The sequence below is a fragment of the Salvia hispanica genome, chromosome 3, assembly GCF_023119035.1.
Source record: "Salvia hispanica cultivar TCC Black 2014 chromosome 3, UniMelb_Shisp_WGS_1.0, whole genome shotgun sequence".
NCBI classification, from domain to species: Eukaryota; Viridiplantae; Streptophyta; class Magnoliopsida; order Lamiales; family Lamiaceae; genus Salvia; species Salvia hispanica.
The window spans coordinates 2,920,558-2,943,876 of record NC_062967.1 but is presented as its reverse complement, the minus strand read 5'-3'; the positions used below and the strand labels follow the sequence as shown (position 1 = coordinate 2,943,876).

General features: G+C 37.2%; 5 protein-coding genes and 1 pseudogene across 5 annotated transcripts; 4 read left to right on the top strand and 2 right to left on the bottom strand.

Moving 5' to 3' along the window:
* Positions 1-739: 739 nt before the first annotated feature.
* LOC125214688 (probable monogalactosyldiacylglycerol synthase, chloroplastic) lies at positions 740-4,557 on the top strand. Its single transcript, XM_048115811.1, has 8 exons — positions 740-1,488; positions 1,815-1,987; positions 2,267-2,428; positions 2,516-2,657; positions 3,244-3,468; positions 3,720-3,782; positions 3,862-3,936; positions 4,091-4,557. Exons 1-8 carry the CDS (start codon positions 1,006-1,008, stop codon positions 4,322-4,324), a joined length of 1,557 nt encoding a protein of 518 aa, XP_047971768.1. The 5' UTR covers positions 740-1,005; the 3' UTR covers positions 4,325-4,557.
* Positions 4,558-4,793: 236 nt separating this feature from the next.
* LOC125211639 (uncharacterized transporter C405.03c-like) lies at positions 4,794-7,949 on the top strand. Its single transcript, XM_048111517.1, has 8 exons — positions 4,794-5,107; positions 5,604-5,999; positions 6,101-6,315; positions 6,459-6,529; positions 6,615-6,716; positions 7,176-7,290; positions 7,451-7,586; positions 7,693-7,949. The coding sequence occupies exons 1-8, from the start codon at positions 5,027-5,029 to the stop codon at positions 7,750-7,752; spliced, it is 1,176 nt and encodes a 391-aa protein (XP_047967474.1). The 5' UTR covers positions 4,794-5,026; the 3' UTR covers positions 7,753-7,949.
* A 595-nt stretch (positions 7,950-8,544) lies between these two features.
* Positions 8,545-11,215, top strand: LOC125217107 (ER membrane protein complex subunit 4-like). The gene is made up of 6 exons (XM_048118933.1): positions 8,545-8,744; positions 8,824-8,880; positions 9,164-9,317; positions 9,878-9,975; positions 10,072-10,137; positions 10,905-11,215. The coding sequence occupies exons 1-6, from the start codon at positions 8,616-8,618 to the stop codon at positions 10,941-10,943; spliced, it is 543 nt and encodes a 180-aa protein (XP_047974890.1). The 5' UTR covers positions 8,545-8,615; the 3' UTR covers positions 10,944-11,215.
* Positions 11,212-12,844, bottom strand: LOC125217106 (premnaspirodiene oxygenase-like). Its single transcript, XM_048118932.1, has 2 exons — positions 11,963-12,844; positions 11,212-11,885 (listed from the first exon to the last, which is right to left on the bottom strand). Exons 1-2 carry the CDS (start codon positions 12,842-12,844, stop codon positions 11,274-11,276), a joined length of 1,494 nt encoding a protein of 497 aa, XP_047974889.1. The 3' UTR covers positions 11,212-11,273.
* A 4,124-nt stretch (positions 12,845-16,968) lies between these two features.
* On the bottom strand, positions 16,969-18,519 carry LOC125210451 (annotated as a pseudogene).
* A 2,098-nt stretch (positions 18,520-20,617) lies between these two features.
* Positions 20,618-22,625, top strand: LOC125212683 (salviol synthase-like). Its single transcript, XM_048112912.1, has 2 exons — positions 20,618-21,523; positions 21,906-22,625. The coding sequence occupies exons 1-2, from the start codon at positions 20,618-20,620 to the stop codon at positions 22,527-22,529; spliced, it is 1,530 nt and encodes a 509-aa protein (XP_047968869.1). The 3' UTR covers positions 22,530-22,625.
* The last annotated feature ends 694 nt before the right edge of the window (positions 22,626-23,319 follow it).

Here is a 23,319-nt window from a genome sequence, read left to right as displayed (position 1 = left end):
TCACTGCCTTTACTTCTTAAATATTTATTTATTCACATTCCTCCTTTCATATATAACAACTCCACCCAAATAATTCAAAATTACATTTGTATATTTTGTAACTAAAAATTGGATGATGAATTGGTTCACACTTCTTGGGTGGAAAAAAGAAAAAAAGAAAGAAATGGTCAAAAAGCCCAAAACATGTGAAGAAACTAACCGCAGAGACTACGACCACCGTCCAGTCCACCACCGGTCTCCGCCATGAACCCACCACCGTCCACCTCTCCACCGCCGTCCAATTAACGTCTACCAAATTTAAAATGCCCATTCTAACATATTTATTCCCAACAACACAATTAATACATTGTACGACAAAAACATTAAATCCTTTATAATTCTTCTCAAAGTCAAAAGAATAATTAAACATATTTTGTTCGCAATTAAGCGTTGATAACTTGAAAGATCGCAAAATTTGAATAAATTAATAATTTAATTGCAAGATTAGAATAGTGAATAATTTTTTAAAATCTAAATTTAGGGATTTAGAGATAAATAATAATTTTAAAATTAATTAAAAAAGCACCCTCTCTCTTTCTGAGTCGTCTCACTCTCGCTAGACACGCTCCACCTTATCTACACTGATTTTGTTTTTGGATTTTATTTGAGTCTGCTGTCAATGAGTTGCTCTCATGGCTGATGTAGGCCTATATCTCAAGAGGGATCAAATTGAATTCCTTTGGTATATTTCTTCTCTACTATAATATGCACTTATATATATAGATTGTGTATGCATTTCCCTTCACAAAATCTTATCTTTGTGGTTGCAATTCCTCACCAAATTCTTACCTTCTTTCCCCGTCGATATCTCTCTCAGACACAATCCCAAACACTTGGCGGGTAAAACCAACTGCACAAGTCTTGAATAGTCTTTCTTTTGCAGGAACGAATTCTGTCGATGCTTGTAGGAAACCCATTCGTAGAAACGTAAATTTCATTGGGGGAAACGTTAAATAGATTGCCAGTATGCAGCCTTCAACTGTGAACCAAGAAACCACGAACCCCTTTGGTTTCGTTTCTCAGTTGGGCAATTTAGTGCACGATTCCTCGCGGCTGAATTTCGATGGGCACTCCACGTGTTTGTCGAATTACTTGTACTTTGATGAGAGGAAGAAGCCCAGGGCTGTGGCTTCATTGGCTCTGAGCTGTAAAGGTGCCGCCTTTAACATTAGGAGAGCGTTGAATCAGTTCAATAGTGCAATTAGGTTCCACTGCGAGAGACTCCCGCTTAATTTCGCCTCGGTTCAGGTTGATTCCGGGGAGAGTAATGGGTGTGGAGATGATGGGAATGGCGTATTGGAGGAAACGGAGCGAAATTCTGTGGATGCTGTTGTGTCGGATGCTCCAAAGAATGTGCTGATTCTGATGAGCGATACTGGTGGGGGTCATAGAGCTTCTGCCGAGGCTATTAAGGCAGCTTTTGCTGAAGAATTTGGTGACGAATATCGGGTATGGTTTTTGATGGAATGTAGAATTGTAATTTTCTTAAATGGGGTGTAGTTTTTGATTGAATGTACACTTGCAATTTTGTTAAATGAGATTTAGTTTTTGGTTGTTGAATGATTAATATTTGACAGTTTGATTGGTTGGTGTGTGACTTGTGATTGAATCGTTTGAGAATTATAGGAAAGAGTTGTGGTATATGTGTTGCTTTGTACCTCAAGGTAGGAAGAAGAAAATGATCAGAAACTTAAAGGAAATAAAGATTTGATTGATTGTAGCTTTGTGATTTATTTGTTGAAAATGTTCCCAGTGTTGAAGAATTTCTTTTACAGGTTTTTGTCACTGACTTGTGGTCAGATCATACTCCATGGCCCTTTAATCAGCTGCCAAAGAGTTATAACTTCCTTGTAAAACATGGGACTCTGTGGAAGATGACTTATTATGCTACTGCACCGCGTCTTGTTCATCGAACCAATTTTGCTGCCACCTCAACATTCATAGCTCGGTAATTCTACTTCTTAAATGACATGGTTACTCTATGTGATACAACTGTTTTTCTCATTGCAGAGCTTAATCATTAACACTAGTTCGTTCTGATAAGATAGTAATGAATGTAAAATTGAATCGATTTTCCTGACATGATTTCAGACTTGTGTTTTCGTAAAAGATAATCATAAGTCATTTTCTTGATGGCATAGACATAGATCAAAACTGTGTGCTGTATTTTCTCATTACCCGGTTTCCACCCATGATTCTTACCAAAATCTTTTGTTCGTTTCCCTAGAGAGGTTTCTAAAGGATTGATGAAATACCGGCCAGATATTATCATCAGTGTACATCCACTGATGCAACATGTTCCACTTCGTATCTTGAGGTCTAAAGGTCTTCTGAAGAAGATTGTTTTTACCACTGTGATAACAGACCTCTCCACATGTCACCCCACATGGTAGGCCTAGCCGGTTCTTTCGCATTCAATTTTTCCATATGTGCAAAATTTGAAGTGGGATTTATATATAATTTTGGCTCATGGTAGGTTCCACAAGCTTGTAACGAGATGCTATTGCCCTTCGGAGGAGGTAGCAAAACGAGCACTGAGAGCTGGCCTTCAACGCTCACAAATTAAGGTCTATGGCCTTCCTGTGAGGCCCTCGTTTGTGAAGGCTGTTCGCCCTAAGGTTGCTTTACATTGCATTTTTTTTTTCTTAAAAAGTATTCCTAATGTAGTAGCCCATGCAAAATGAAATTTAGGTTGGTCTCACTCTCATAGATTTCATTTTGCTAAGTGCGTTATCAATTTATTGGTGGAGTGATATTTGATTTGTCTCATGATTTACCCACAACATTGTTGGAAGTGTGAAATATTATCACTAAAGGTATCAACTCATCAAGATTAGTGAAGCTACTGATACCACACGACCAAGACTTTATGTCTTTGTATTTGCTTTTGGATTCATATTTGAATCATCTTGATGAATGTGTATTATGAATATTGTGGGGTTATAATTTCATTTTTCTTATCCGATGATTACAAATAATGCTGCAGATCTAATTTCCACTATTAGGCACTGAAATATTTATAGTATGTCCCTTTTCTGTTGGCCCATCGGTTAATGTGTATTGTATGATGTAAAATATTGCATAGGGAGAAAGTATAACAAAAATTTTCCTCCATATGATAGTGTATATACGTACGTGATAACTTGTATGAACTCACCATGGCAGAAGGTACTAATATCAGCAAATTATATATCGATTTTACAGGACGAATTGAGGAGAGAACTAGGTATGGATGAACATCTACCTGCAGCTTTGCTTATGGGTGGCGGTGAAGGTATGGGCCCCATCGAGGCTACTGCTCGAGCACTTGGGGATGCATTATATGACGAAACTCATGGAGTACCTACCGGTCAGGTTCTTGTGATTTGTGGCCGAAATAAAAAGCTAGTCAGCAAATTGAAGTCGATTCAGTGGAAGATCCCTGTTGAGGTAAAAAGCTTCTCAAAACCTTCTGGCTATATTCACAGCAATGCAACATTTCACTTCTCTTCTGTAAATCGGTTTTTCTGTGTAATTATCTGATATTGCTTGCAAGATTCTTAATGTTATATTCTTTGCTTGCAATATCAGATTCTTAATTACTCTTTGTTATACAGTCTCTCAGACGGAATATTATATTAAAATCACGCGTAATAAACTTTTATGCATGTAGTCTAAATATCTCAATGCTTGCAATTTAGGTGAAGGGTTTTGTCACTAGAATGGAGGATTGCATGGGTGCTTGTGATTGCATTATCACCAAGGTATGTATCCGAACCTCTCATTCTCAAACAAAGAATCTTAACGAGCTATCGCTCACTGAACAATTATGTGTTTCTGCAGGCTGGTCCCGGAACTATTGCAGAGGCCACGATACGAGGACTTCCAATTATCCTAAATGACTATATTGCCGGACAGGTAGTGACACTCTTCCAACTTCTTGCTCTGTATACTACAAGGGAAAATTCGTAGTTTCTTCGAATATTACATCAATGTGTTCCATCTTTCATAGCTGTTATGCTGTTTCTGTTTGATTTTCATTGGTTTATGCTGTGACACATGCACGTTGCAGGAAGCCGGGAATGTTCCATACGTCGTCCAAAATGGGTGTGGGAAATTCTCAAAGTCTCCAAAGGCGATTGCCAGCATAGTCTCGCAATGGTTCGGTCCTAAACAGCACGAGCTCGCGACAATGTCACAGAACGCGTTGAGGCTTGCTAGGCCGGACGCGGTCGTCAAGATTGTCCATGATCTTCATGAATTAGTCAGACAAAGAAGCTTCGAACGTCAATGCTCTGCAGCTTGAATTAGTAACCAATCCAATTTTTCCGGCTAGAATTTCCAGTAGAGGATATTTTTTCCGGCTTTCTATACCCTCTCTCTCTTGTAATCCTTCAGCAATAACTGTTACTATAAAAAGGAAATTTACGAGCTTATTGATTTTCATCTTGGTCGGTCGGAAATTACTGTAGCAAATGTATAATATCTATCTCTTGGCCTTTAGCTGTGGAGATGAAATAAAATTTAATTTTCAACCCATGGATTGATTGTACTTATATTGTGAAATTGTGACCAAGTCTGTTAGATTTTGTTTTACTTTCCCCCTTGTTTTTAATTTGTAAATCAAAATCGAAAAGTAAAAGAATACATATAAGAAAATTCAAAAATTGAATTTGGTATATTTAGTAATAATGACAAAAAAATCTTGCTTATTTAAACAGGAAAGTAGTAAGAAATGTATAATTCAACTTGGCCAACTTCAAATATCAAAATGTGGCTGCTAATTTGATCATTTTCCACCATTGTTGGATACTCCACTGCCACGAGCTGGTCAACTCCCAATCTTCATAAACCATTACAAATTAACATTCAACGCGTTTCCGATAATTGGAACTTTTCTTCAAGTGGCAGAAACATGCCACGACCTCTCTAATATTCTTTTTATCTGTGATTCGATCAAATTATTTGCTGTTTCTTTTTGGGGGTTTACTTTTCTTCCTCTTGAATTATGGCATGGAGGTACAGAGCCGGTTTGGGAATGATTGGGGCTTTTGTGCTGATATGGGTTACCGCTGCAGAGGTCACGCAGGTTCGTCCCTAAAATTTTACTATGTTGAGAAAATTGGAGCCCTAGACGTATTGTAAGCTGGGGTGATTTTGCCCCAATTTTTTGTTTGTGTTTGCATTTTTCGCTTTTGCTTTTAGCTGTGCATGAAGTTAGCTGGTAAAGTTTAGTACTTTACCTCTTACAAATCAAGTTGTTCTTATTAGTTAGTAGAAGCAAATTATTCGGAATTCTTGTTTTCCCCCATTGTATATTGTTGATCAGTTAATTACTAGGATGGAATTATGCGTAGTCGACGACGATGGATATTTACAGAATCATAATTGATTTAGAATGAAGAAAGGTGTTTGAGTTTATATGATCTGCAAATATTTGATAATTAGCTTCTGAAATTTTCATGTCAGAGAATTTTGGAGTTGTTGGTTGATCCTTTTGATACTTGTGAAGATTTTGGAGAATTGTGATGTCAGTTTTGTGTTTTCTTTAGAAGGAATTTGACATGGATTATTCGAATTTGCAGAAAATTTTTACAGAATATAGACAGCCTTTTGCTTTGACATACTTGTGGATATCCTTAATGATGGTTTTTCTACCAATATCAATGTTGAGAGATTATATATGCAAATTATTGGATAGAAAGTTGTTTAAAGATATCTATGGAAACAATAGCCTGTCGAGTTCGTTAGCCATGCTGGATATTTCTCTTGAAGGAAGTGGACCGCAGGACGATGTAGAAGGAGCTCTGAATAGTTACCTTTTGGCAGATATGAGTGTAGACGGGACGGAAGGTGGAAGGACATTATTGTTGAAGGACGGAGAAGATGAGCACTATGCTACCAAAGAGAAGCATGAACTTGGCTTGTGGGAAATAATGGGATGCAGCCTTTATCTTGCTCCTATATGGTTTATAACGGAGGTAGTCTTTTTGACTGATGCAAATTTCATCACATTGGATTTCCGTTTATACCTTGTGCTATATATGACTATATTTGTCTGTGTTGTTCCAAATTAATGCAGTATTTATCAAACTCAGCTCTGGCCTATACCAGTGTTGCAAGCACGACTGTGTTGACTTCAACTTCAGGGCTCTTCACACTTTTCTTTGGAGCATTAATTGGACAGGACACTGTAAATGCTGCAAAAGTCATCGCTGTTTTAATCAGTATGGCTGGTGTTGCAATGACTACCGTGGGTACAACTTGGGCCCCGGACGAGATTCTTAGCGTCACTGAGTAAGTCAGGCTGAGGGCTTCTGAGTTTCAGTGATGCATCATCTGTTTACATGCATTTACGTTAAGACCATTATAGTGCTTCATGTTGGAGGAAAATGAAAACTTTCTAACCTTAATTGTTTAAATTTTGCTGTGTTTTCCAGGACTAGAAGACACTCTATAACCGGAGACATTTTTGGTCTGCTCTCTGCAGCATCGTACGGATTATTTACAGGTGTGCCTCAACCAACGAAGCTTTGGGTTTTTTAATGAGTTCACTTAATTTAGTCTTACACTGGCAAGTATTTTGTATGATACAGTGCTTCTCAAGAGATCAGCTGGATCCGAGGGGGACAAGGTTGATGTACAAAAGTTCTTTGGATATATCGGACTCCTCACTTTTGTTGGCCTCTGGTGGCTTGGTAAGAAACCATAGTATGCTATATTTCCTCCCAAATCATCAATCTAAGTGCCTGAAATATTTGGATACTGATATTTCCCCCTGAAGATTTTCTACCCGTAACTCCCCTGCGTTCTTGATAGAAACTATAAAAATAGCCTACTCTCTTAAGTAACGTCGTAGCCTTGTGAAATGCTAATAGGGGTAAACAAGTTTAATCACTTTGTATGTCTCAAGCTTGTGTTTGAACATAGAGATGATATAGTATTCAGTTGAGTGCTGCTCGTATTTATAAAAGCTTTAATCGTGGTTAAACTGAATTTAGGTTTCAAATGAATCCTTTGTCCGACAAGCAAAAGCATGTAAATTCTGATCTAGTCAAAATGGTTTAATTTACACTGATGTATTACTCCATTTTGCATTGAAGTAAAAAAATTGTTTTTTCGACATTCATTTAGTGATCTTAATTCTGATGTTGCAGTGTTTCCACTTAATGCCCTCGGAATCGAGCCTCAGTTCAAGCTCCCAAGTTCAGCATCCGTTGAAGTAATCCTGCTCAATGGCTTTGTAGGAAGTGTTATATCAGACTATCTATGGTATGGACTCGGATTTCCTCACATTCTGCAAACATGAAGCTATTGTCCAAAAATGGAACCTTTATGTTTAAAGTCAGTTGTTACATATCCACAAATGCCATCTATAGCCTTTGATGTTGATTGGATTAGTGCCTAAAACAAGCTCTCAAATACGCAACAGGGCACTCTCTGTCGTGTGGACGACCCCCTTGGTCGCGACCCTTGGTATGTCCCTGACAATACCCCTTGCGATGTTTGCTGACATGCTGATCCACGGGCGTCACTACTCTGCCATTTATATCCTCGGGTGCATTCAGGTCTGCTCTCTTTGTCCCTTATGTATGTATGTCTTCATCTTCTTCATGGGAAAAATGATCTACGCTTCAGGGCTCTAGCTTATTACTGTTATTCATTTTTATTCAGGTGTTTGCAGGATTTATCATCGCCAGTATCTCTGACAAGCTTTCTTGTAAAAGGAGATAATACACAATGAAATGAAATGGATATTAGGTTTAGAATCTAACCTTTGACACACTTTACTACCAAAATTGCAGCAATTGTATCTCTTACAGTAGTACAGAACAGAAGTATACTTGCCTTGTATAATTGTCCTCTGCCTTATTGTGGTACACTACAATACATATTTTGCTTAAACATATCAATATGGAGTATTTCTTTTAGTTTTATGTGTGTTTTTTTGTTGTAAACTTTTGTTGATAAGAACATTATAAAATTTAATGTCGGACCTGAAAACAAAATGTGTTTACTACAATTAGCCTTTGGAGGATTAACAAGTATCATAAGAACCCCAATAAAATTCTCCAGAAAAACAGTGTAAAAAGAATAATTATCATTTAAATCATATGATTAATTTATGATCAATCTGATAATATTTGAATTTAAAATATAATAAAAATATAATTTTTTAATCTTTTGCAATTGTTTCATTATGATCAAAATTAAAATTAATAGTATGTCAAAATCACACATAATATGACAGCAAAAGTAGTACTCCATATTATTTTGGATATATTGACATAGAGTATTTTAATGAATGGAGGTAATATAACTTTTTGTTATACTAGCTAGTACTACATTATTTTTAATTTTTATCATTATGGGATAATTGAAATTTGAAAATTTTAAATTTTATGAGATTATCATTTCAAAGGTGATGAGACTGACTAAAAGTCAATAAAAAATTAAGATTTAAATTATCTATAAAATTAAAATACAAAGCAATTATAAAAATGATTAAAAATTAATGGGCAATCAGCTCAAGCTGAAGTCCACTCTCACTACATAGAAACTTCTACAAATTTTGTTGGTAACGAAAACGATTGACAATGGACAAAGGCAAAGCAGTGATGGGTTCGGGCCGCCGCTGGGCCGTCGAATTCACGGACAATTCCACCTCGCACTCCTCGCGCAACATTCCTGATCCTCCCGGCTTCACTCGCGCTTCGCAAGAACAGGTAATCATGATTTTCATGGTGCTTCATTGGATTGGATAATATTTAATTTTCTGTTTCGATGACTGTGTTGACTGGATAGGATGATTCAGCCATGACCAAACAGAAGAAGGACGCAGAAGCCAACTGGAAAGCTCAGGTTAATGTTGCGCTCTCGCCTAATTTTATCGAATCGGTGAAAATTGAAACATGAATGCGTTTTGGTGAATTTAGCTTCAATCAGGTTAAAATCATTTTTCCAGTTATTAAAATTGTGAACAGGTGACAATATGAAAATAATTAAAATGAGGTTTTTTAGAAGTAAAAATGTTATTATGGATGAACAATCAAGAGGCTATTTTGTTGGATCATGATCATGTTACCTCTCGATTCTTTAAATGTTTCATCGTCTTAACTTCGATGTTTTTCATTTATGCTAACAGAAAGCCTGGGAAGTCGCACAAGCGCCTATAAAAAATTTGTTTATGATGGGCTTCATGATGTGGATGGCTGGAAGCACAGTTCATCTGTTTAGCATTGGCATAACATTTTCAGCTCTTCTGCAGCCTGTAAATGCGCTTCGAGGGGTTGGCAAAGGCAAGCTTTAGTTTCCGTTCTTCTTCTTCTTGACTGTGACTGTAATTTTTTTGTCCCCCTTTTTACCTTTTCCATTTGTGCTGTTTTTCAGATGTGTCTTTTCTGGTGTTTGTCTGTTCAGTCTTTTCACTACTTGACTTGCAAATCAAAACTGGCAATGATTTTCCTAGGCGTTTTATTAAGTACTATTTCAAGACTATGGCAAACACCTTGTATCTGCACCTTGTGTCTCCTTAGTTTAATTTAACTTGTGTTTATGAGAGTTGGTATGTGCCTATGTTTATTTGTCTTTCTATATAGCAGGCTGTGTATCTTTGATTTGCCATATGCAGTTGTTATGTTTTGTGGTTGTTTTTAACTTGTTGCTTCAGCTTTTTAAGTACCACTGTATCTAACCATCCATTTGTTTAGGTGCTTTAATGTTCACCAAAAATTCGTTTACACTTCTCTTGGGGGTGATTATGTGCTAACTGCATCGTGCATGTTGTAGATGCTGATTTTTGCATTTGTTTGTTCTGAGAAATGCCACTTATCTGCTGATATCATTACTTGCTTTGTAGTCTTTGAGCCTTACAAGGACAACAGAGTGGACTTGATGCTGCCTAAATTAGTTTTTATCGCACTTAATTTGGTAGGCTTAGGACTGGGCGTCTGGAAGGTTCGTCTCTGACCTCCGCAGAAATCCTATTCAGTCCTCTTCCTAGAAAAAACAAAGCAGTGAAATGCCCTAACATTTTCATTTTTTTCTTGGCAGCTTAACACATTGGGTCTTCTTCCAACTCATGTGTCAGATTGGGTTTCATCCCTACCCCCAGCTCAGGTTTGTTTGGAATATCATCAATGTTCAATTTGATAAAATTTAACTTATTCATGCTGGAAGTTTGCTTCTATCATGAAGAATTTGGATCTGGTTTGAAGCCTATCTTTAATTTAACCATTAGTGAGCTTTTCCGGAAACGGTACATGCCTTGCCTTGACTCTGGGTGAAAATGAACGAGTCCAACTTTATATTATATGCATTTTCAATATCCAAAAGCAAATATAAATCAAAATAATCGAATGTCTCAATATGAAATTTGGCTAGCTCCCGTCTAATGCTCTAGCTCAAGCGTATCAGCCCACTTGAAGGAATAGATGGACAATATCATCCACTTGCTGCTAATGCAGTTTTTTTTTTCTTTCATAATTTAGTCAGTTGAAGTATTTCCTACATTAGAAATCTTAACCAAAAGCGCTTGTTCAGGGCTTTCAGAAGCAGCCGACTACGGCCACCATCCATCTAATATCTTTACTCCCCTGCTATTTTTTTACCCTAAACAATGAATTGCTAGATTTGAACTCTGAGTCCATTGAGATGTTTAATGGCTAGAGTTTAAGGAATTTTATGCGGGGAGGAAGCAACTTAATACTGTGACGCGAAACTAAGAAACTTCACAGCTAATATTGATTTTTCTTTCTGTTAGCTTCCATTCCTATCTGTAACACGAAATTCAAATTTATTGCTAAGCTAGATCTTCCGATCTTGCCTCATTTTTATATAGTAAGGAGTATAATTTTGCTTTACTGATACTCTTATCCCACATTCAGGAGGTCGAGTATTCTGGCGGAGGCATTCCACTTGTCTGAGTTGTCGAGATGTGTAGTGTGTGTCGCAGGTCTTACTTCTGTTAATCGCTGTGGTCGGGGACTCGGAGGGCAGAGTCATGTATATTGGTGTTCATTATCATAATCATGTTTAACTGTGTATTGTAATCCTCAAACTACATGTTTGCCTAATTTTATGCTAGAAGTATTTTGCTTCAGCGTTGCGAGGTTCTCTTAGTCAGACTGTAATACAATATTGTAATATTTGTACAGAATTTTAAGGAAGCTTGAAATTATAAGCTATTAGCCACTCACACATGTTTAATTTCTAGTCTTGAAGTATCACAGTTTCTTTTATTATCATATATTCTCCTAGGAAATCAAGAAGTCTGCAATGAGGAGCAAATTGTTCTTCCTCCCAGCCGATGCACCGAACTTCTCAGTCATGTCAAATTCCTCTGGACTGATCCCACCTGGGATTTTCCAGTTAAAATGGTACAACAGATGAGCAAGGAAGAGCTCCACGCCTGCTATCCCGAACGCGATCCCCGGGCACATTCTTCTTCCTGCACCAAACGGTATTAACTCAAAATGCTTGCCATGGAAATCAGTTGCCACGTCTTGAAACCTCTCTGGCTCGAATTTCTCAGGTTCCGGCCAGATCTCAAGGTCTCTTCCAATGGCCCACACATTTATCATCACTATTGTGTCGACGGGAATGTCATATCCCTCGATCCTCGTCTCCTCCCGACAGCGCCTCGGGCAGAGTAGGGGACCTGGTGGATGCAGCCTCAAGGTCTCATTGATCACCTGTTTGAGGTACTTCAGTTTCTGGATTTCGGTTTTTGGGAATCTCTCCTTTCCTTGGAGAATTTGTCTCACTTCTGCTTGTGCCTTGTGTAAAACTCGTGGATTTTTCATCATCTCCGACATCGCCCACACGATCACCAACGACGAGGTTTCTGTTCCGGCTATGAACATTTCCTGCGAGCCGATGATGATGAAGAGGATCAACTGAAGTTAGAAATGGTATGGATGAATTGAACTTTTTATTTACTTACAAATATGTTGGCCTTGATATTATCCCTAGTAATGGCAACTTGAAGATCCTCTCTCTCACTAGCCCTCAAGAACACATCAACTAAATCTTCTTCCTCCAATGAATCATCAATTCCACTCAACCTCTTCTCTTCGTGCTGCCGGATGACGTCTTCGAGAATACGATCGGCTCTGTCGTGCATGCTCTGCAGCCTCACCCGCGACCCGGCCGACAAGAAATGGAGAAATCTCATCGACGGGAACAGATCCGCCACGTTGAAAACAGCTCCAATCGCCACTGCTTCCTTGACGATCGCGACCAACGCCTCTTGATTCCCGCAGACACGCCCCACCATGGCCTTGCAGATGATCCGGCACTCAGCAGATAAAACCCTACAACTCAAATCAACCGGCATCGCTTGGGAATCCCGAAGGGAATCCACGAGGCGCAAAACCTCGTCTTCCATCAGACTATGGAACGACCGAACCTTGCCGTGGCTGAGAAACTCGAGCACGCACAGTTTGCGCATGAATCTCCAGTAATCCCCGTAAGGAGCGGACGCGATGTCGGTGGCGTTGTACAGTACTATCTTGGGAAGCATGAGCTCGATTCGATTAGCAAAGGCGACGTCGTTGGTCTTGGTGATCTCTTCGGCAATTTTGGGAGACGAGACGACGATGACCGGGAGCTCGCCGAAGTTCATATGCATGAGGGGGCCGTGTACCTGTGATAATTTTCTTAGTGCATGGTGTGGGAGTGAACCTATTATCTGGTGTATATTTCCCAATATAGGAAGTTTCCAGGGGCCTGGAGGCAATTTGCGACGATTTCTTGATACTTTGTAGAGTATAATTATACTGAGAAAGCACAAGAAAATGAGCAAATATGGTAAACAGATTTCCATGGTGACAAGATTTGTTGATGTATATGATACAAGTTGCGACGGATTTTATAGAAAATGCATGGCATTTGCCTTGCTCCTTCCCCTATGATAGTACTATCCTATGTCTACGATTAATAGATAACACCAAAAATACACCCTCCTTATGTTACCAAATAGTTTCGGTAGTTTGTTTGTTTATAACATAAGTTTTAACATAAAATTGTTAAACGTAAAAATAAGATAAAAATGATTAAAATTTTATTAATTGGAAGTGAAAAACTTTCTTAGTAAAGAGAAAAATTACTACAAATGGAAGAACTAATTATTTGGGTGTACCAAAATAGAAAATAGGAATGCTAATTATAGATTAAGAAAGTATTTAAAGTTTAATTTTAAAGTCATGCATTTTAAATATTCCCAAACGTCCATGAAAGATAATAATATATGAGATTGAATAAAATATACTGTAAATTAATAAAGAGAATAAAGGTGAAAAAAAATATGTTAACGGGTTGAACTTCTTATTCACGATATCTTCCTATAAAACTGTGTACAAATGTGAATAAGTTGCAATATGCGATATCTATAATTGGGACAGTTTACATATTGATTTTTTTTTAATCTCAATTAATAGTGCCTTTTATAATAATTTATTGGAAATGAAATTAGGTTTGAAAATGACTCGTTAACAGAAAATGGAAGACAGAACGTATGTTAGAATATTTAAAGTATATCTATAACACACAAATATTTTACGTCTTAATTAGCATTAACGTGAAACGAAAAGAAAATGAGTTCAAACATTTTGCTCAATGTTAATTTATTGTTTAATATACTTCCTTCGATCTCATTCGATCTCGTAATAGATTGTCACATTTTTCTTTTAATTTGTCCTACAAAAAATTATATTTTTCTTTTTAAGAAAAGTTCTCTCTTGCATCAATACATTATTTTCTCTTTCTAGTTAACTTACAAACATCAATATCTAAAATCTCGCGTCATAAATCTAACTATCTAAGTATGTCATTTATTATTAGAAAGAGGGAACATATGTTAATGCAGCTTTTATAATTATTTTGTTGGGTAGCATGTCATATTTCTCCATTAAAACATATACAAGCAATTGATTATAATCCTAAAGAAGAAACTTATTTAAATGTTTTAGAAATTAGAGTTTGCACGCCTAGGTTTTTCAATAAGCAATTTATTATGGATTGTGACTAAACTAGATAATTATCTTGTTAACTGAAGCAAAGAGCATTTGTCAGCCTAGCCTAACGCCCAAGCCCAAGCCTAAGCCTAAGCCTAGATTGGTTAAGATTTAAAATTATGATTTTGTTATTTCCATTTTCCACCGGCCAAAACCTAAACACGACATAAATCCCACCGACCAAAAATAAAAATGAAAATAAAATCCTACGGGTTATAAGCCAAAAGCCATCATAAATCATGCATCAACACTCTGGTCAAGTGTAATCCCAACAATAGACCGTCTAATTAATTTGACAATGATAAGCAATCGGAGAGCCAAAAATAAAAATAAAAATAAAAATAAAAATAGAACGCTCGCCGGCCAAAATCTAAGAACAATCATCAACAATTTGGTAATGTAACGTTCGACAATGGGCTACCTCATCATTCCGGGAACAACAGATACATGAAGGGACAAAACCCAACATAAATCATCAAATCTGGTCAGCACGGGTTAATGAAGATGAATTTTAGAACTTTGATTTTAAAAAAATGAAGATGAATTCATATCCATGAGATGATGAAGATGAATTTTAGAACTTTGATTTTATAAACTATTAGCTGTCCTTCCGTACGATTCACGGACTATATAGTAGTATTATGACTATAAATTATAGAATAAATTAAATATTAGTAGTACTAATAGATTAACTTAGAACGAATTATGTTAAAGAATAACACACGATCGAGACTTAATAATAATAGCACATCGCATGGATATATTGTTCGTAAGGTTATCCCACTTTTTGGAGTCCCGATTAATCATACATGGATGTCCCACTTTTGGAGTCCCGGTTAATCACATATGGGTGTCCTACTTTAGGAGTCCCGATTGAAATACTCCAAAAATAATAATAAGCTTCACATTCCACTGACATTTTACCACTTATATTTAATTATAAAATTATACTCCCTCCGTCCCGCTTTAGGAGTCCTGGTTGATCAATTTTGGGCGTCCCATTTTAGGAGTCTCGGTTGAGATAAATTAATAAAAAATATCTACAAAGGGTTAAAAGTGGGTCCCAACATCCACTACAACTAATAAAAAAGTGTTAAAAGTGGATCCCAACATCCACTAAAACATTTATTTATTGGACACTCAACTAAAAGTGGGTCCCAACATCCACTACAATATTTATTTATTACACACTAAACACTTTTTTCTTAAAACATGTGCCCGACTCAACAGGGACTCCTAAAACGGGACGGAGGGAGTATAAAAGTAGGATTCACGTTCCATTATCTATTTTCACTAATTTTTTTTTACATTTCTTAAAATACGCGTCGAACTCAAATATGACTCCTAAAATGAGATGGATGGAGTATTAAATAATTCTGATAATGAAATAAGTTCATAATTTTGTATTATTATAATAACAATGAATTTTAGAAATGTTGTACAATATAAATCAACATCAACCCAATGCATGTAAAGCGAAATTTAAATAGTCAATTGAGCTCTGTTCAACTAAAGTAACTCGTTTCCATGCGTCGGACGTCGTACTCATGTTTGGTAGGCATGTTAAATTAACACAAGATAACTAATTAAGAGGAGCTTTAAGATGGATAAGCTATCTCACTCTTTTATGTTGTTAAATAATCTACACTTTTAAACTAATTCGCTACTGGCCTCAGCGGATTGAGATGGGCTTTGATGGCCTAACATGAACCTTATTTTATCTACTAAACAACCAAATAAACCACATAACTCATATATCTTGATCTTATTTAGGGTACCAAACACTTACTGCATGTAATTATTGTTATAAATAATCGCTTTTGATAAATTGAAATTAGTTCCAAAATCTTACTGAACAAAAATAATTTGGAAATTAGAAATATTGAATGGTATTTTATGTGTGAAAATGCTATGGAATAAGGTAACATTGATGACAATGCATGTGTGTTTATTAGGGTGGGTGTCCTAATCTTGCCTATATTCATTATCTTACTTTACTCATTCCATAATAAAAATAAATGACAGTAAATAAAATTTCACAAAATAAGAGACGAGACCGATCACAATATACAAAAGTCAAACAAAACTTAACATATTAATAAAAATTTATATATTTTATGGAAGAACATATACAATCACACAACAATATATACAAAATAGGCCATAGATACTGAAGAAAGCCCAAAACATGTAACATGACTTATGTTAAAATTTTTGAAGAAAAGCCTTAAGACTTTAAAAATTGAAATAAAATACTATAAAATAATTATATATCCAATTTAAATTATGGTATTAAAATTGATTTTTATTAATATGTTTTTTTGAAAAATAGGAACATGCAAGAAATGATATTTCATTGGATTTTTAACCATGAGATGTGATCAATTTCGATCTCAATAATTTTGCGAAATAAAAAGACACAACAATTTTATTTTATAAATTATAATATTGATTAATGTACTCCATATAACAATAATTTTAGTAATTAAAATAAATTGTTTATAAATTGAACTTGATTAATTTACTAAGTAATTAATTTAGCAAAATAAAATAAATTTAATACTATATAATTTGAACTTAAATTTCAAAATCATCGTAAACTTAAATCATAGTATTAACTCAAATAAAACTATGAAAAAAGGATTTTAATTATTTCTTTTATACATTACGAAAACACAAACCACATCAACTTTACAACTTCAAAAAATTTGAATCTCAAATTATGAAATAATTAAGAATCCATGTGATGATCATATGCGTTTATAAATTTTTCTAAAGAAGTAACGGAAGGATATATAAAAGATTTTCTAAGATAACTCATGCTTAAAGAAACTCCTTCATTGAAAATATAGTTCTTGATAGGAACGACATAATTTTGGTATAAGTAAACAAAATTAATGTGTAAGTAAACAAAATTAATGTGTTGTTATGATTTTAACATAATTAGGAGTTGTGTATGGGAATAACAGTAAGCGGAGCAGCCCTGCGCACGACGGCCCCAATCAGCTCGCCGGCGTGATCGGCTTCAGCTGTCGAGTTATCTTCGAGTTTCCAATCAAAGTTGTGGACCAAAGTCGCGACCGTCATATGCAAGATCCGATTCGCCAATGGAATGCCCGGGCAGACTCTCCGACCCGACCCGAATGGCAGCAGCTCGTAATCCTGGCCTTTGAAGTCGATCTTCTGATCCAGGAACCGCTCCGGGTTAAACGAATCCGGATCCTCCCAGATGCTCGGATCCCTTCCTATGGCCCATGCGTTGATGACAATCTGAGTTCCCTTTGGGATCATGTAGCCCTTCACCACTTGATCGCTCTCGGGGGCAGCAGCAGAGGCCCCGGTGGGTGGATCCGCAGCACTTCCTTGATCACTGCATTCAGGTACGGTAGGTTTTCAATCTCTGATTCCTCGAGTGTCTGTTTCTCTCCGGCCACGCTCTTCAGCTCTGCTTTCAGCTTCTCCATCTTGTCCGGGTTCATCACTAGCTCCGACATGATCCACTCGATTGATGTCGTGCTCGTTTCCGTTGCTCCAACAAACAAATCCTGAAAAAATTCAATTCACTTTTACAATTACAATTACAATTGCAATTAAATAAAAAGTTAGTTTGAATTACTCACCATCATAAGATGAGTGTAGTGGTGAGTGTTCAAGTTGTTGTAATCGTTGGTCTCAAGAATATCCACAATCGTCTCGAGAAAGTCGTCCTTGTTCGGGTTGGTCTTGGTCTTCCTCGATTGGATCCTCTCATTGAGATAGCCCTCGATCAAGGAGAGCAATCTACCAAAGTAGACCTCCGCCCTGCGCTTGGCCCCCTGAGGGTCAAAGGGGCGGAGGATGGGGAACAAGTCGGCCAAGTTAGGGACGACGCTGATGCTAGCCACGCCCTCGATGATCTCCTTGAACTCCATTGTCACCTTCGAGTCAAACTCGGTCGCCTGCAACGAGAAGAGCGTGGCCGACATGAGGTTGAGCGTGGTGATAAAAGCGGCCTCGCCAATATCAATGGCGCGGCCTTCATCAGAGCATTTCCGGGCGTGGTCGAGCAGCTGCTGCAGCTTCTGCTGGCGGAGGCCCTGGCTGGCCTCCAAGCTCCGGTGAGAGAAGATCATAGCTTGCGCAGGGCGCGCCACTCGGCCTCCGCGGGGAGGAACCCCATGGAGAGCTTGTCGTGGCCGCAGGCCTCCGTTGCCTGCGCCAACATGCGGCCGGAGAACACCTGCCCGTATTTGAGCATGATCTCCTTGGCCATCTCCGGAGAGGAGGCGATCACGGTGCAACGGCTTCCGATCCGGATGGACATGAGAGGGCCGTATTTCTTTGAGAGTTCGGCAAATGTTACGTGAAGATTGTTGCCGATCTGGAGCATGTTTCCGATGATGGGGAGAGGGAAAGGCCCCGGAGGAAGGCTCCTCCGGCGCCGGAAGGAGAGGAAGCATGACACCGCGATGAAGAAGAGAGCGGCTACAAGAGGAAAGGAAGCCATCGCTTTGTTTTGGTTTCTGCAATTTTAGTTCTCAGCTCTCACTATATATATAATTGAAAAAAATAACAAAGAGGGGTATCATTAGAGGCATGTGTATTAATTTTTATTATATTGGAATTTAAAATCGAAATTCATTTGGAATTAATAATACTCCTAAATATAGCTATAATCATTTATTAGCAGAGAACGGTATTGCATTAATTAACAACCAAGATTCAGATTGTAATGCTTCTAGAATATTTAAATTGTACTAGTCTATTGCAAAGGGTCATACTCCGTACTATTTTATTATAAAACGACAAACGTATAAAATGAGGTCCAATTTTTTACTAACTCATTTTTCCATTTTACATAATTTTAAACAATTTTTAAAATCAGTGTCGAATCATATATATATAGTAACTAATTTTGAGGCAATTATCACAAAATCCACACATATGTTGCATTTATAAGCAAGGATCAGATTGTGATAAAGCTTCTAGAATACTTTAATTAATGTGACAATTAGAATAGTAACAGCCAGTCAATTATGTTCGAATAGTTAAAAAAATGATGCCCCGTAATCAATTTTAGAGGCAATTATCTTAAAAATCCACACATATATTCAAATTGGGGTAAAGCTTCTAGAATATTTTCATTTTAATGTAACCAATAGCATATTAATAGTCTGTCAATTAGGTTCAAATAGTAAAATAAAATGATAATTATCTCAAATAGTGGGTTTTCGTATGAATTTAAAACTTATCTCAAAATACATACCGCCTAATTGAGAAAAAGACAAAAATAGTAGTAACAAAAACTCAACCGGCCCAACAACAAATTTTATGGCCCAGCATCATTTTTTTTCTCGGGCAAATTTTGTGGCCCAATATCATTCACTTATTTTTGTTTTTTCTTTTTGTACGGATAGTAGTAATAAAATTTGAAGTATGTATTAATATAGGCTACGATTGATATATTAACTTAGAAAATAGTCAAAAATTTCCAAGAGGATGTATACTGGCTGAAAATATTATTGTTCCTACTCCCTAAGACATGATAAATTAAGTATTTTTTTCAATTTTTATAACGGAAAAAATAGTACTGACCATTAATTTTAATTAAGTTTGGAATAAATTAAATGTCGTTTTGTGCAGTAATTAACTCACTAAAATTTAATGGAGGTCCAGAGAAGGTAAAATATAATGTCTGGCCAGGCAGAGCACTACGTGATGCAGACAATATGCATATTAAATTATTACTTCATTCGTATATGAACTAATTAATCACCTAAAAATTTCATTTGTAGCAGATTCGGCACTTCGTCACTAAAAATGCTAATCAATGAGTTTTCAAAAATATAAAATATAGTGCATGAAAACTAAGATTAAATCCAATGTATACAAAGGCACAAGATAAAAATAGACAGGTAGATAGAAGAATGGACACAATATGTTTCAACCCAAATTGCAATAATAGTTCTATAGTCTATAATTTGATGGAGTTTCATTGTATTGGTGTTCATGCAATCTCTTTTGCCTATATAATTTTATACTTGTAGTTAGTGGAAACTTGGGGACCCTCAGTATTCAGTAAGTTAAGGTATCTTAACGATGATGTTCACGTAATCTCTTTTGCCTACATAATCTAGTTAGTGGAAACTTGGAAGCCATCAGTATTCAGTAAGCCTTAAAATGATGAAAGTGCAATATGATTTCAAATAAAATTGATTGTTTTTTTTTTTTGTAAATGTTGTTTTTGATATACTATTATTCTAAATTTAATTTGCATTTTCATTTTGATACACTCGTATCTAAAGGAAGGAACTACACCATATTTGGATAAAAAAAACTGCACTTATTAGTTGTTACACAAAAAGACATAATTAAAATTAATCTTTCCTACCCTCTTTTGCAATAAATATCAAGTTAAATTAATGCTCAAAACACTCAATCTTTTTCCTTTGCGTAAAAATTATGGGACGTAAGTGCTTTCGATTTCCTTCGTAAATCACTCTTGTTAAATTTCCTTCTTATCTTTGTCTGACATATAACAGCATATTAAAAAATTCTTCCTAGTATAAATATGTGAAAAAATGGAAACTAAAATATGTGAAAAAATGGAGTTTTTGTTCCCATCTTTTCAAATGCTCACACTCATCATCTCCTCAATTATTTTCCTATTCATAATTTTCAAATTCAAAAGAGCCACTACTAATAAACCGGAATGCGATCTAGATCGCATTCCAGGCCCAAGGAGGCTCCCGGTCATCGGAAACCTCCATCTCCTTCTTAGCAAATCAATGCCTCATATAATTTTCCGAAAACTAGCGGGCGAATACGGCCCTCTGCTGCGTCTGCAGCTGGGCGCCGTGCCCTTCCTCATCGTCTCGTCCGTGGACGTAGCCAAGCAGATTCTCAAGACCCACGACGTGGCCTTTGCGAACCGGCCCCCGATGCACGTGGCCAAAACCATCTCCTACAACTACACCGGCCTCGCCATGGCTCCCTATGGCGAGTACTGGCGGTATCTGCGGAAGATCTGCACGCTCGAGCTGCTGAGCTCGAAGCGCGTGAGATTCTCCCGCTCGATACGGGAGGAGGAGAATCTGAATCTGGCCGCGGCCGTTGCTGCTTCTAAGGAGGGGTCTCCGGTGAATCTGTCGGAGATTGTGGAGCTGTCGGCGTACGACATCACGTACAGGTCGGTGGTGGGGGAGGCGGCGGCGGCGGAGAAGGAGGCGATGGCGGCGGCAATCAGCCAAGCGGCGGCGCTGGGATCTGGCCTTAGCATCGCGGATCTTTATCCGTCTAGTAAGGTGCTCCCTTTCGTCACTGGGATGGTGTACAGGAGGCGGAAGGTTTTCGGGGTTACGGATAGGGTTATAGAGAGCATCGTCCGCCGTCGTAGAGCTGCCGGCCCGAGTGATGAACGGTCTGAAGCTCTGGTGGATTTTCTCCTCCGGTGTCAGCAAGATGACGCCGAAGTCCGCCTCACTACGGACAACGTTAAAGCAGTCATACTGGTACGCACGAGATAATAGTCATTTAAATCATATTGCATATCCTATAACATTTGAAATTGTATGTAAGTTTCGATTTTTCTCAATTGTCCCGTTTATGCACAAATCAATGTCTTTCCATGATGTTAAAAAACAATAATACTAAGAAAATAAATTAATATAGAAGAAAAAAGTTTACGAGAATCACGTTGTTTTTAACATCATTAAAAGATGAAATTTTGTGCGTGGATGGCACAATTAAGAAAAAATTGAAACATTTTGATTTAATATTTCAGTTTCAAAATTCATGGGACAAACTGGAATTTGATTAAACTTCGTAATTTATTAGATTTATTTCTTAAAATATAGTATATGAATTTTGATGTATACAATCGATGATCATTAGGACATGTTTTTTGCGGGTACCGAGACGTCTTCGACCACGGTAGAGTGGGTGATGTCGGAGATGATAAAAAACCCTAGTACGCTCAAAATGGCGCAGGACGAGGTGCGGGAGGTGTTCGACCTCAAAGGTTACGTGGACGGAGACAAGTTTGATGAGCTAAAATACCTTAAATTAGTCATCAAGGAGACACTGAGGTTGCACCCACCGGGGCCACTTCTACTGCCCAGAATGAACAGCGAGATATGCGAAATCAACGGCTACCAAATACCGGCCGGAACCAGAGTGACGGTGAATGCATGGGCGCTGGGAAGGGACCCCAAGTACTGGGAAGAGGCGGAGAAGTTTAAGCCCGAGAGATTTGAGGGGAGCTCGGTTGATTTCAAAGGGAACAATCTCGAGTTCATACCGTTTGGCGCGGGAAGGAGAATGTGCCCGGGGATGTCGTTCGGGCTGGACAACGTGGAGTTCACGCTGGCTACGCTTCTGTACCATTTCGACTGGAAAATGGCCGGTAAAGATTTGAATATGGAAGAGGCCTTTGGCTTGACTGCTAAAAGGAAGAATGATTTGCTTCTCATTCCTACTATAAGGAGGCCTTTGCGCATGATTAATAAATGCAAATGATCTTACCAAAAATAAATAAATTAATGTAAATGATGATGATGATGATGACTATCACGTTTATTGTACAATAAATCACCTCTTTTATGTTACATTCTTGATTTGTAAGTGGTGCTCCTAGCTAGTTAATTTTATATGTGGACGTGATCAAGTTATAATCCATCATAATTCATAAATTAACTCCTGTATTCATGTTGGTGGTGACTAATTACATTAACGAGCCTTAAATTTATGGGCTTCGAAAAAATTGAACTAGCTAGTCTCTCCCGGCCATTTGCATGGACCGTACGTTTTAGTACCAAAGTTGGAAATACACAATTAATAACCATATGAGTAGAAAAAAATGATAAATCATGATCAATATTGGAGTACTATTGAATTGTGACATGATAAAGATGACTTTATATAGTACGAAGTTTCACAAGCATATTATATACTAGACTGAAAGGAAACGTGGGATAACTATCTATATATAGTAGTTACTATATGAGACAGAGAGTGAGAGACATTGTATGGTACATAATTAAAGATGAAAATATCCACCGAATCTGATATAGTACAATATTTGTGGAATTCTATGTGAACTGGCATGTCTGCATCACATTTATCTCCTTGTTTTCTTCACAAATATTATACGATCTACAATGGAGTTTCTTTTGGGCATGCATGATTTTTAAGAAAATAATATTATTAAATTAAATGGAAAAAGTAAAATACGAGATTAAAAAAAGTAAAAGAGATATTGAGAAAATAAAGTAAGAGATGGAAAAAGTATTGCTTTTGTCTAAAAAAA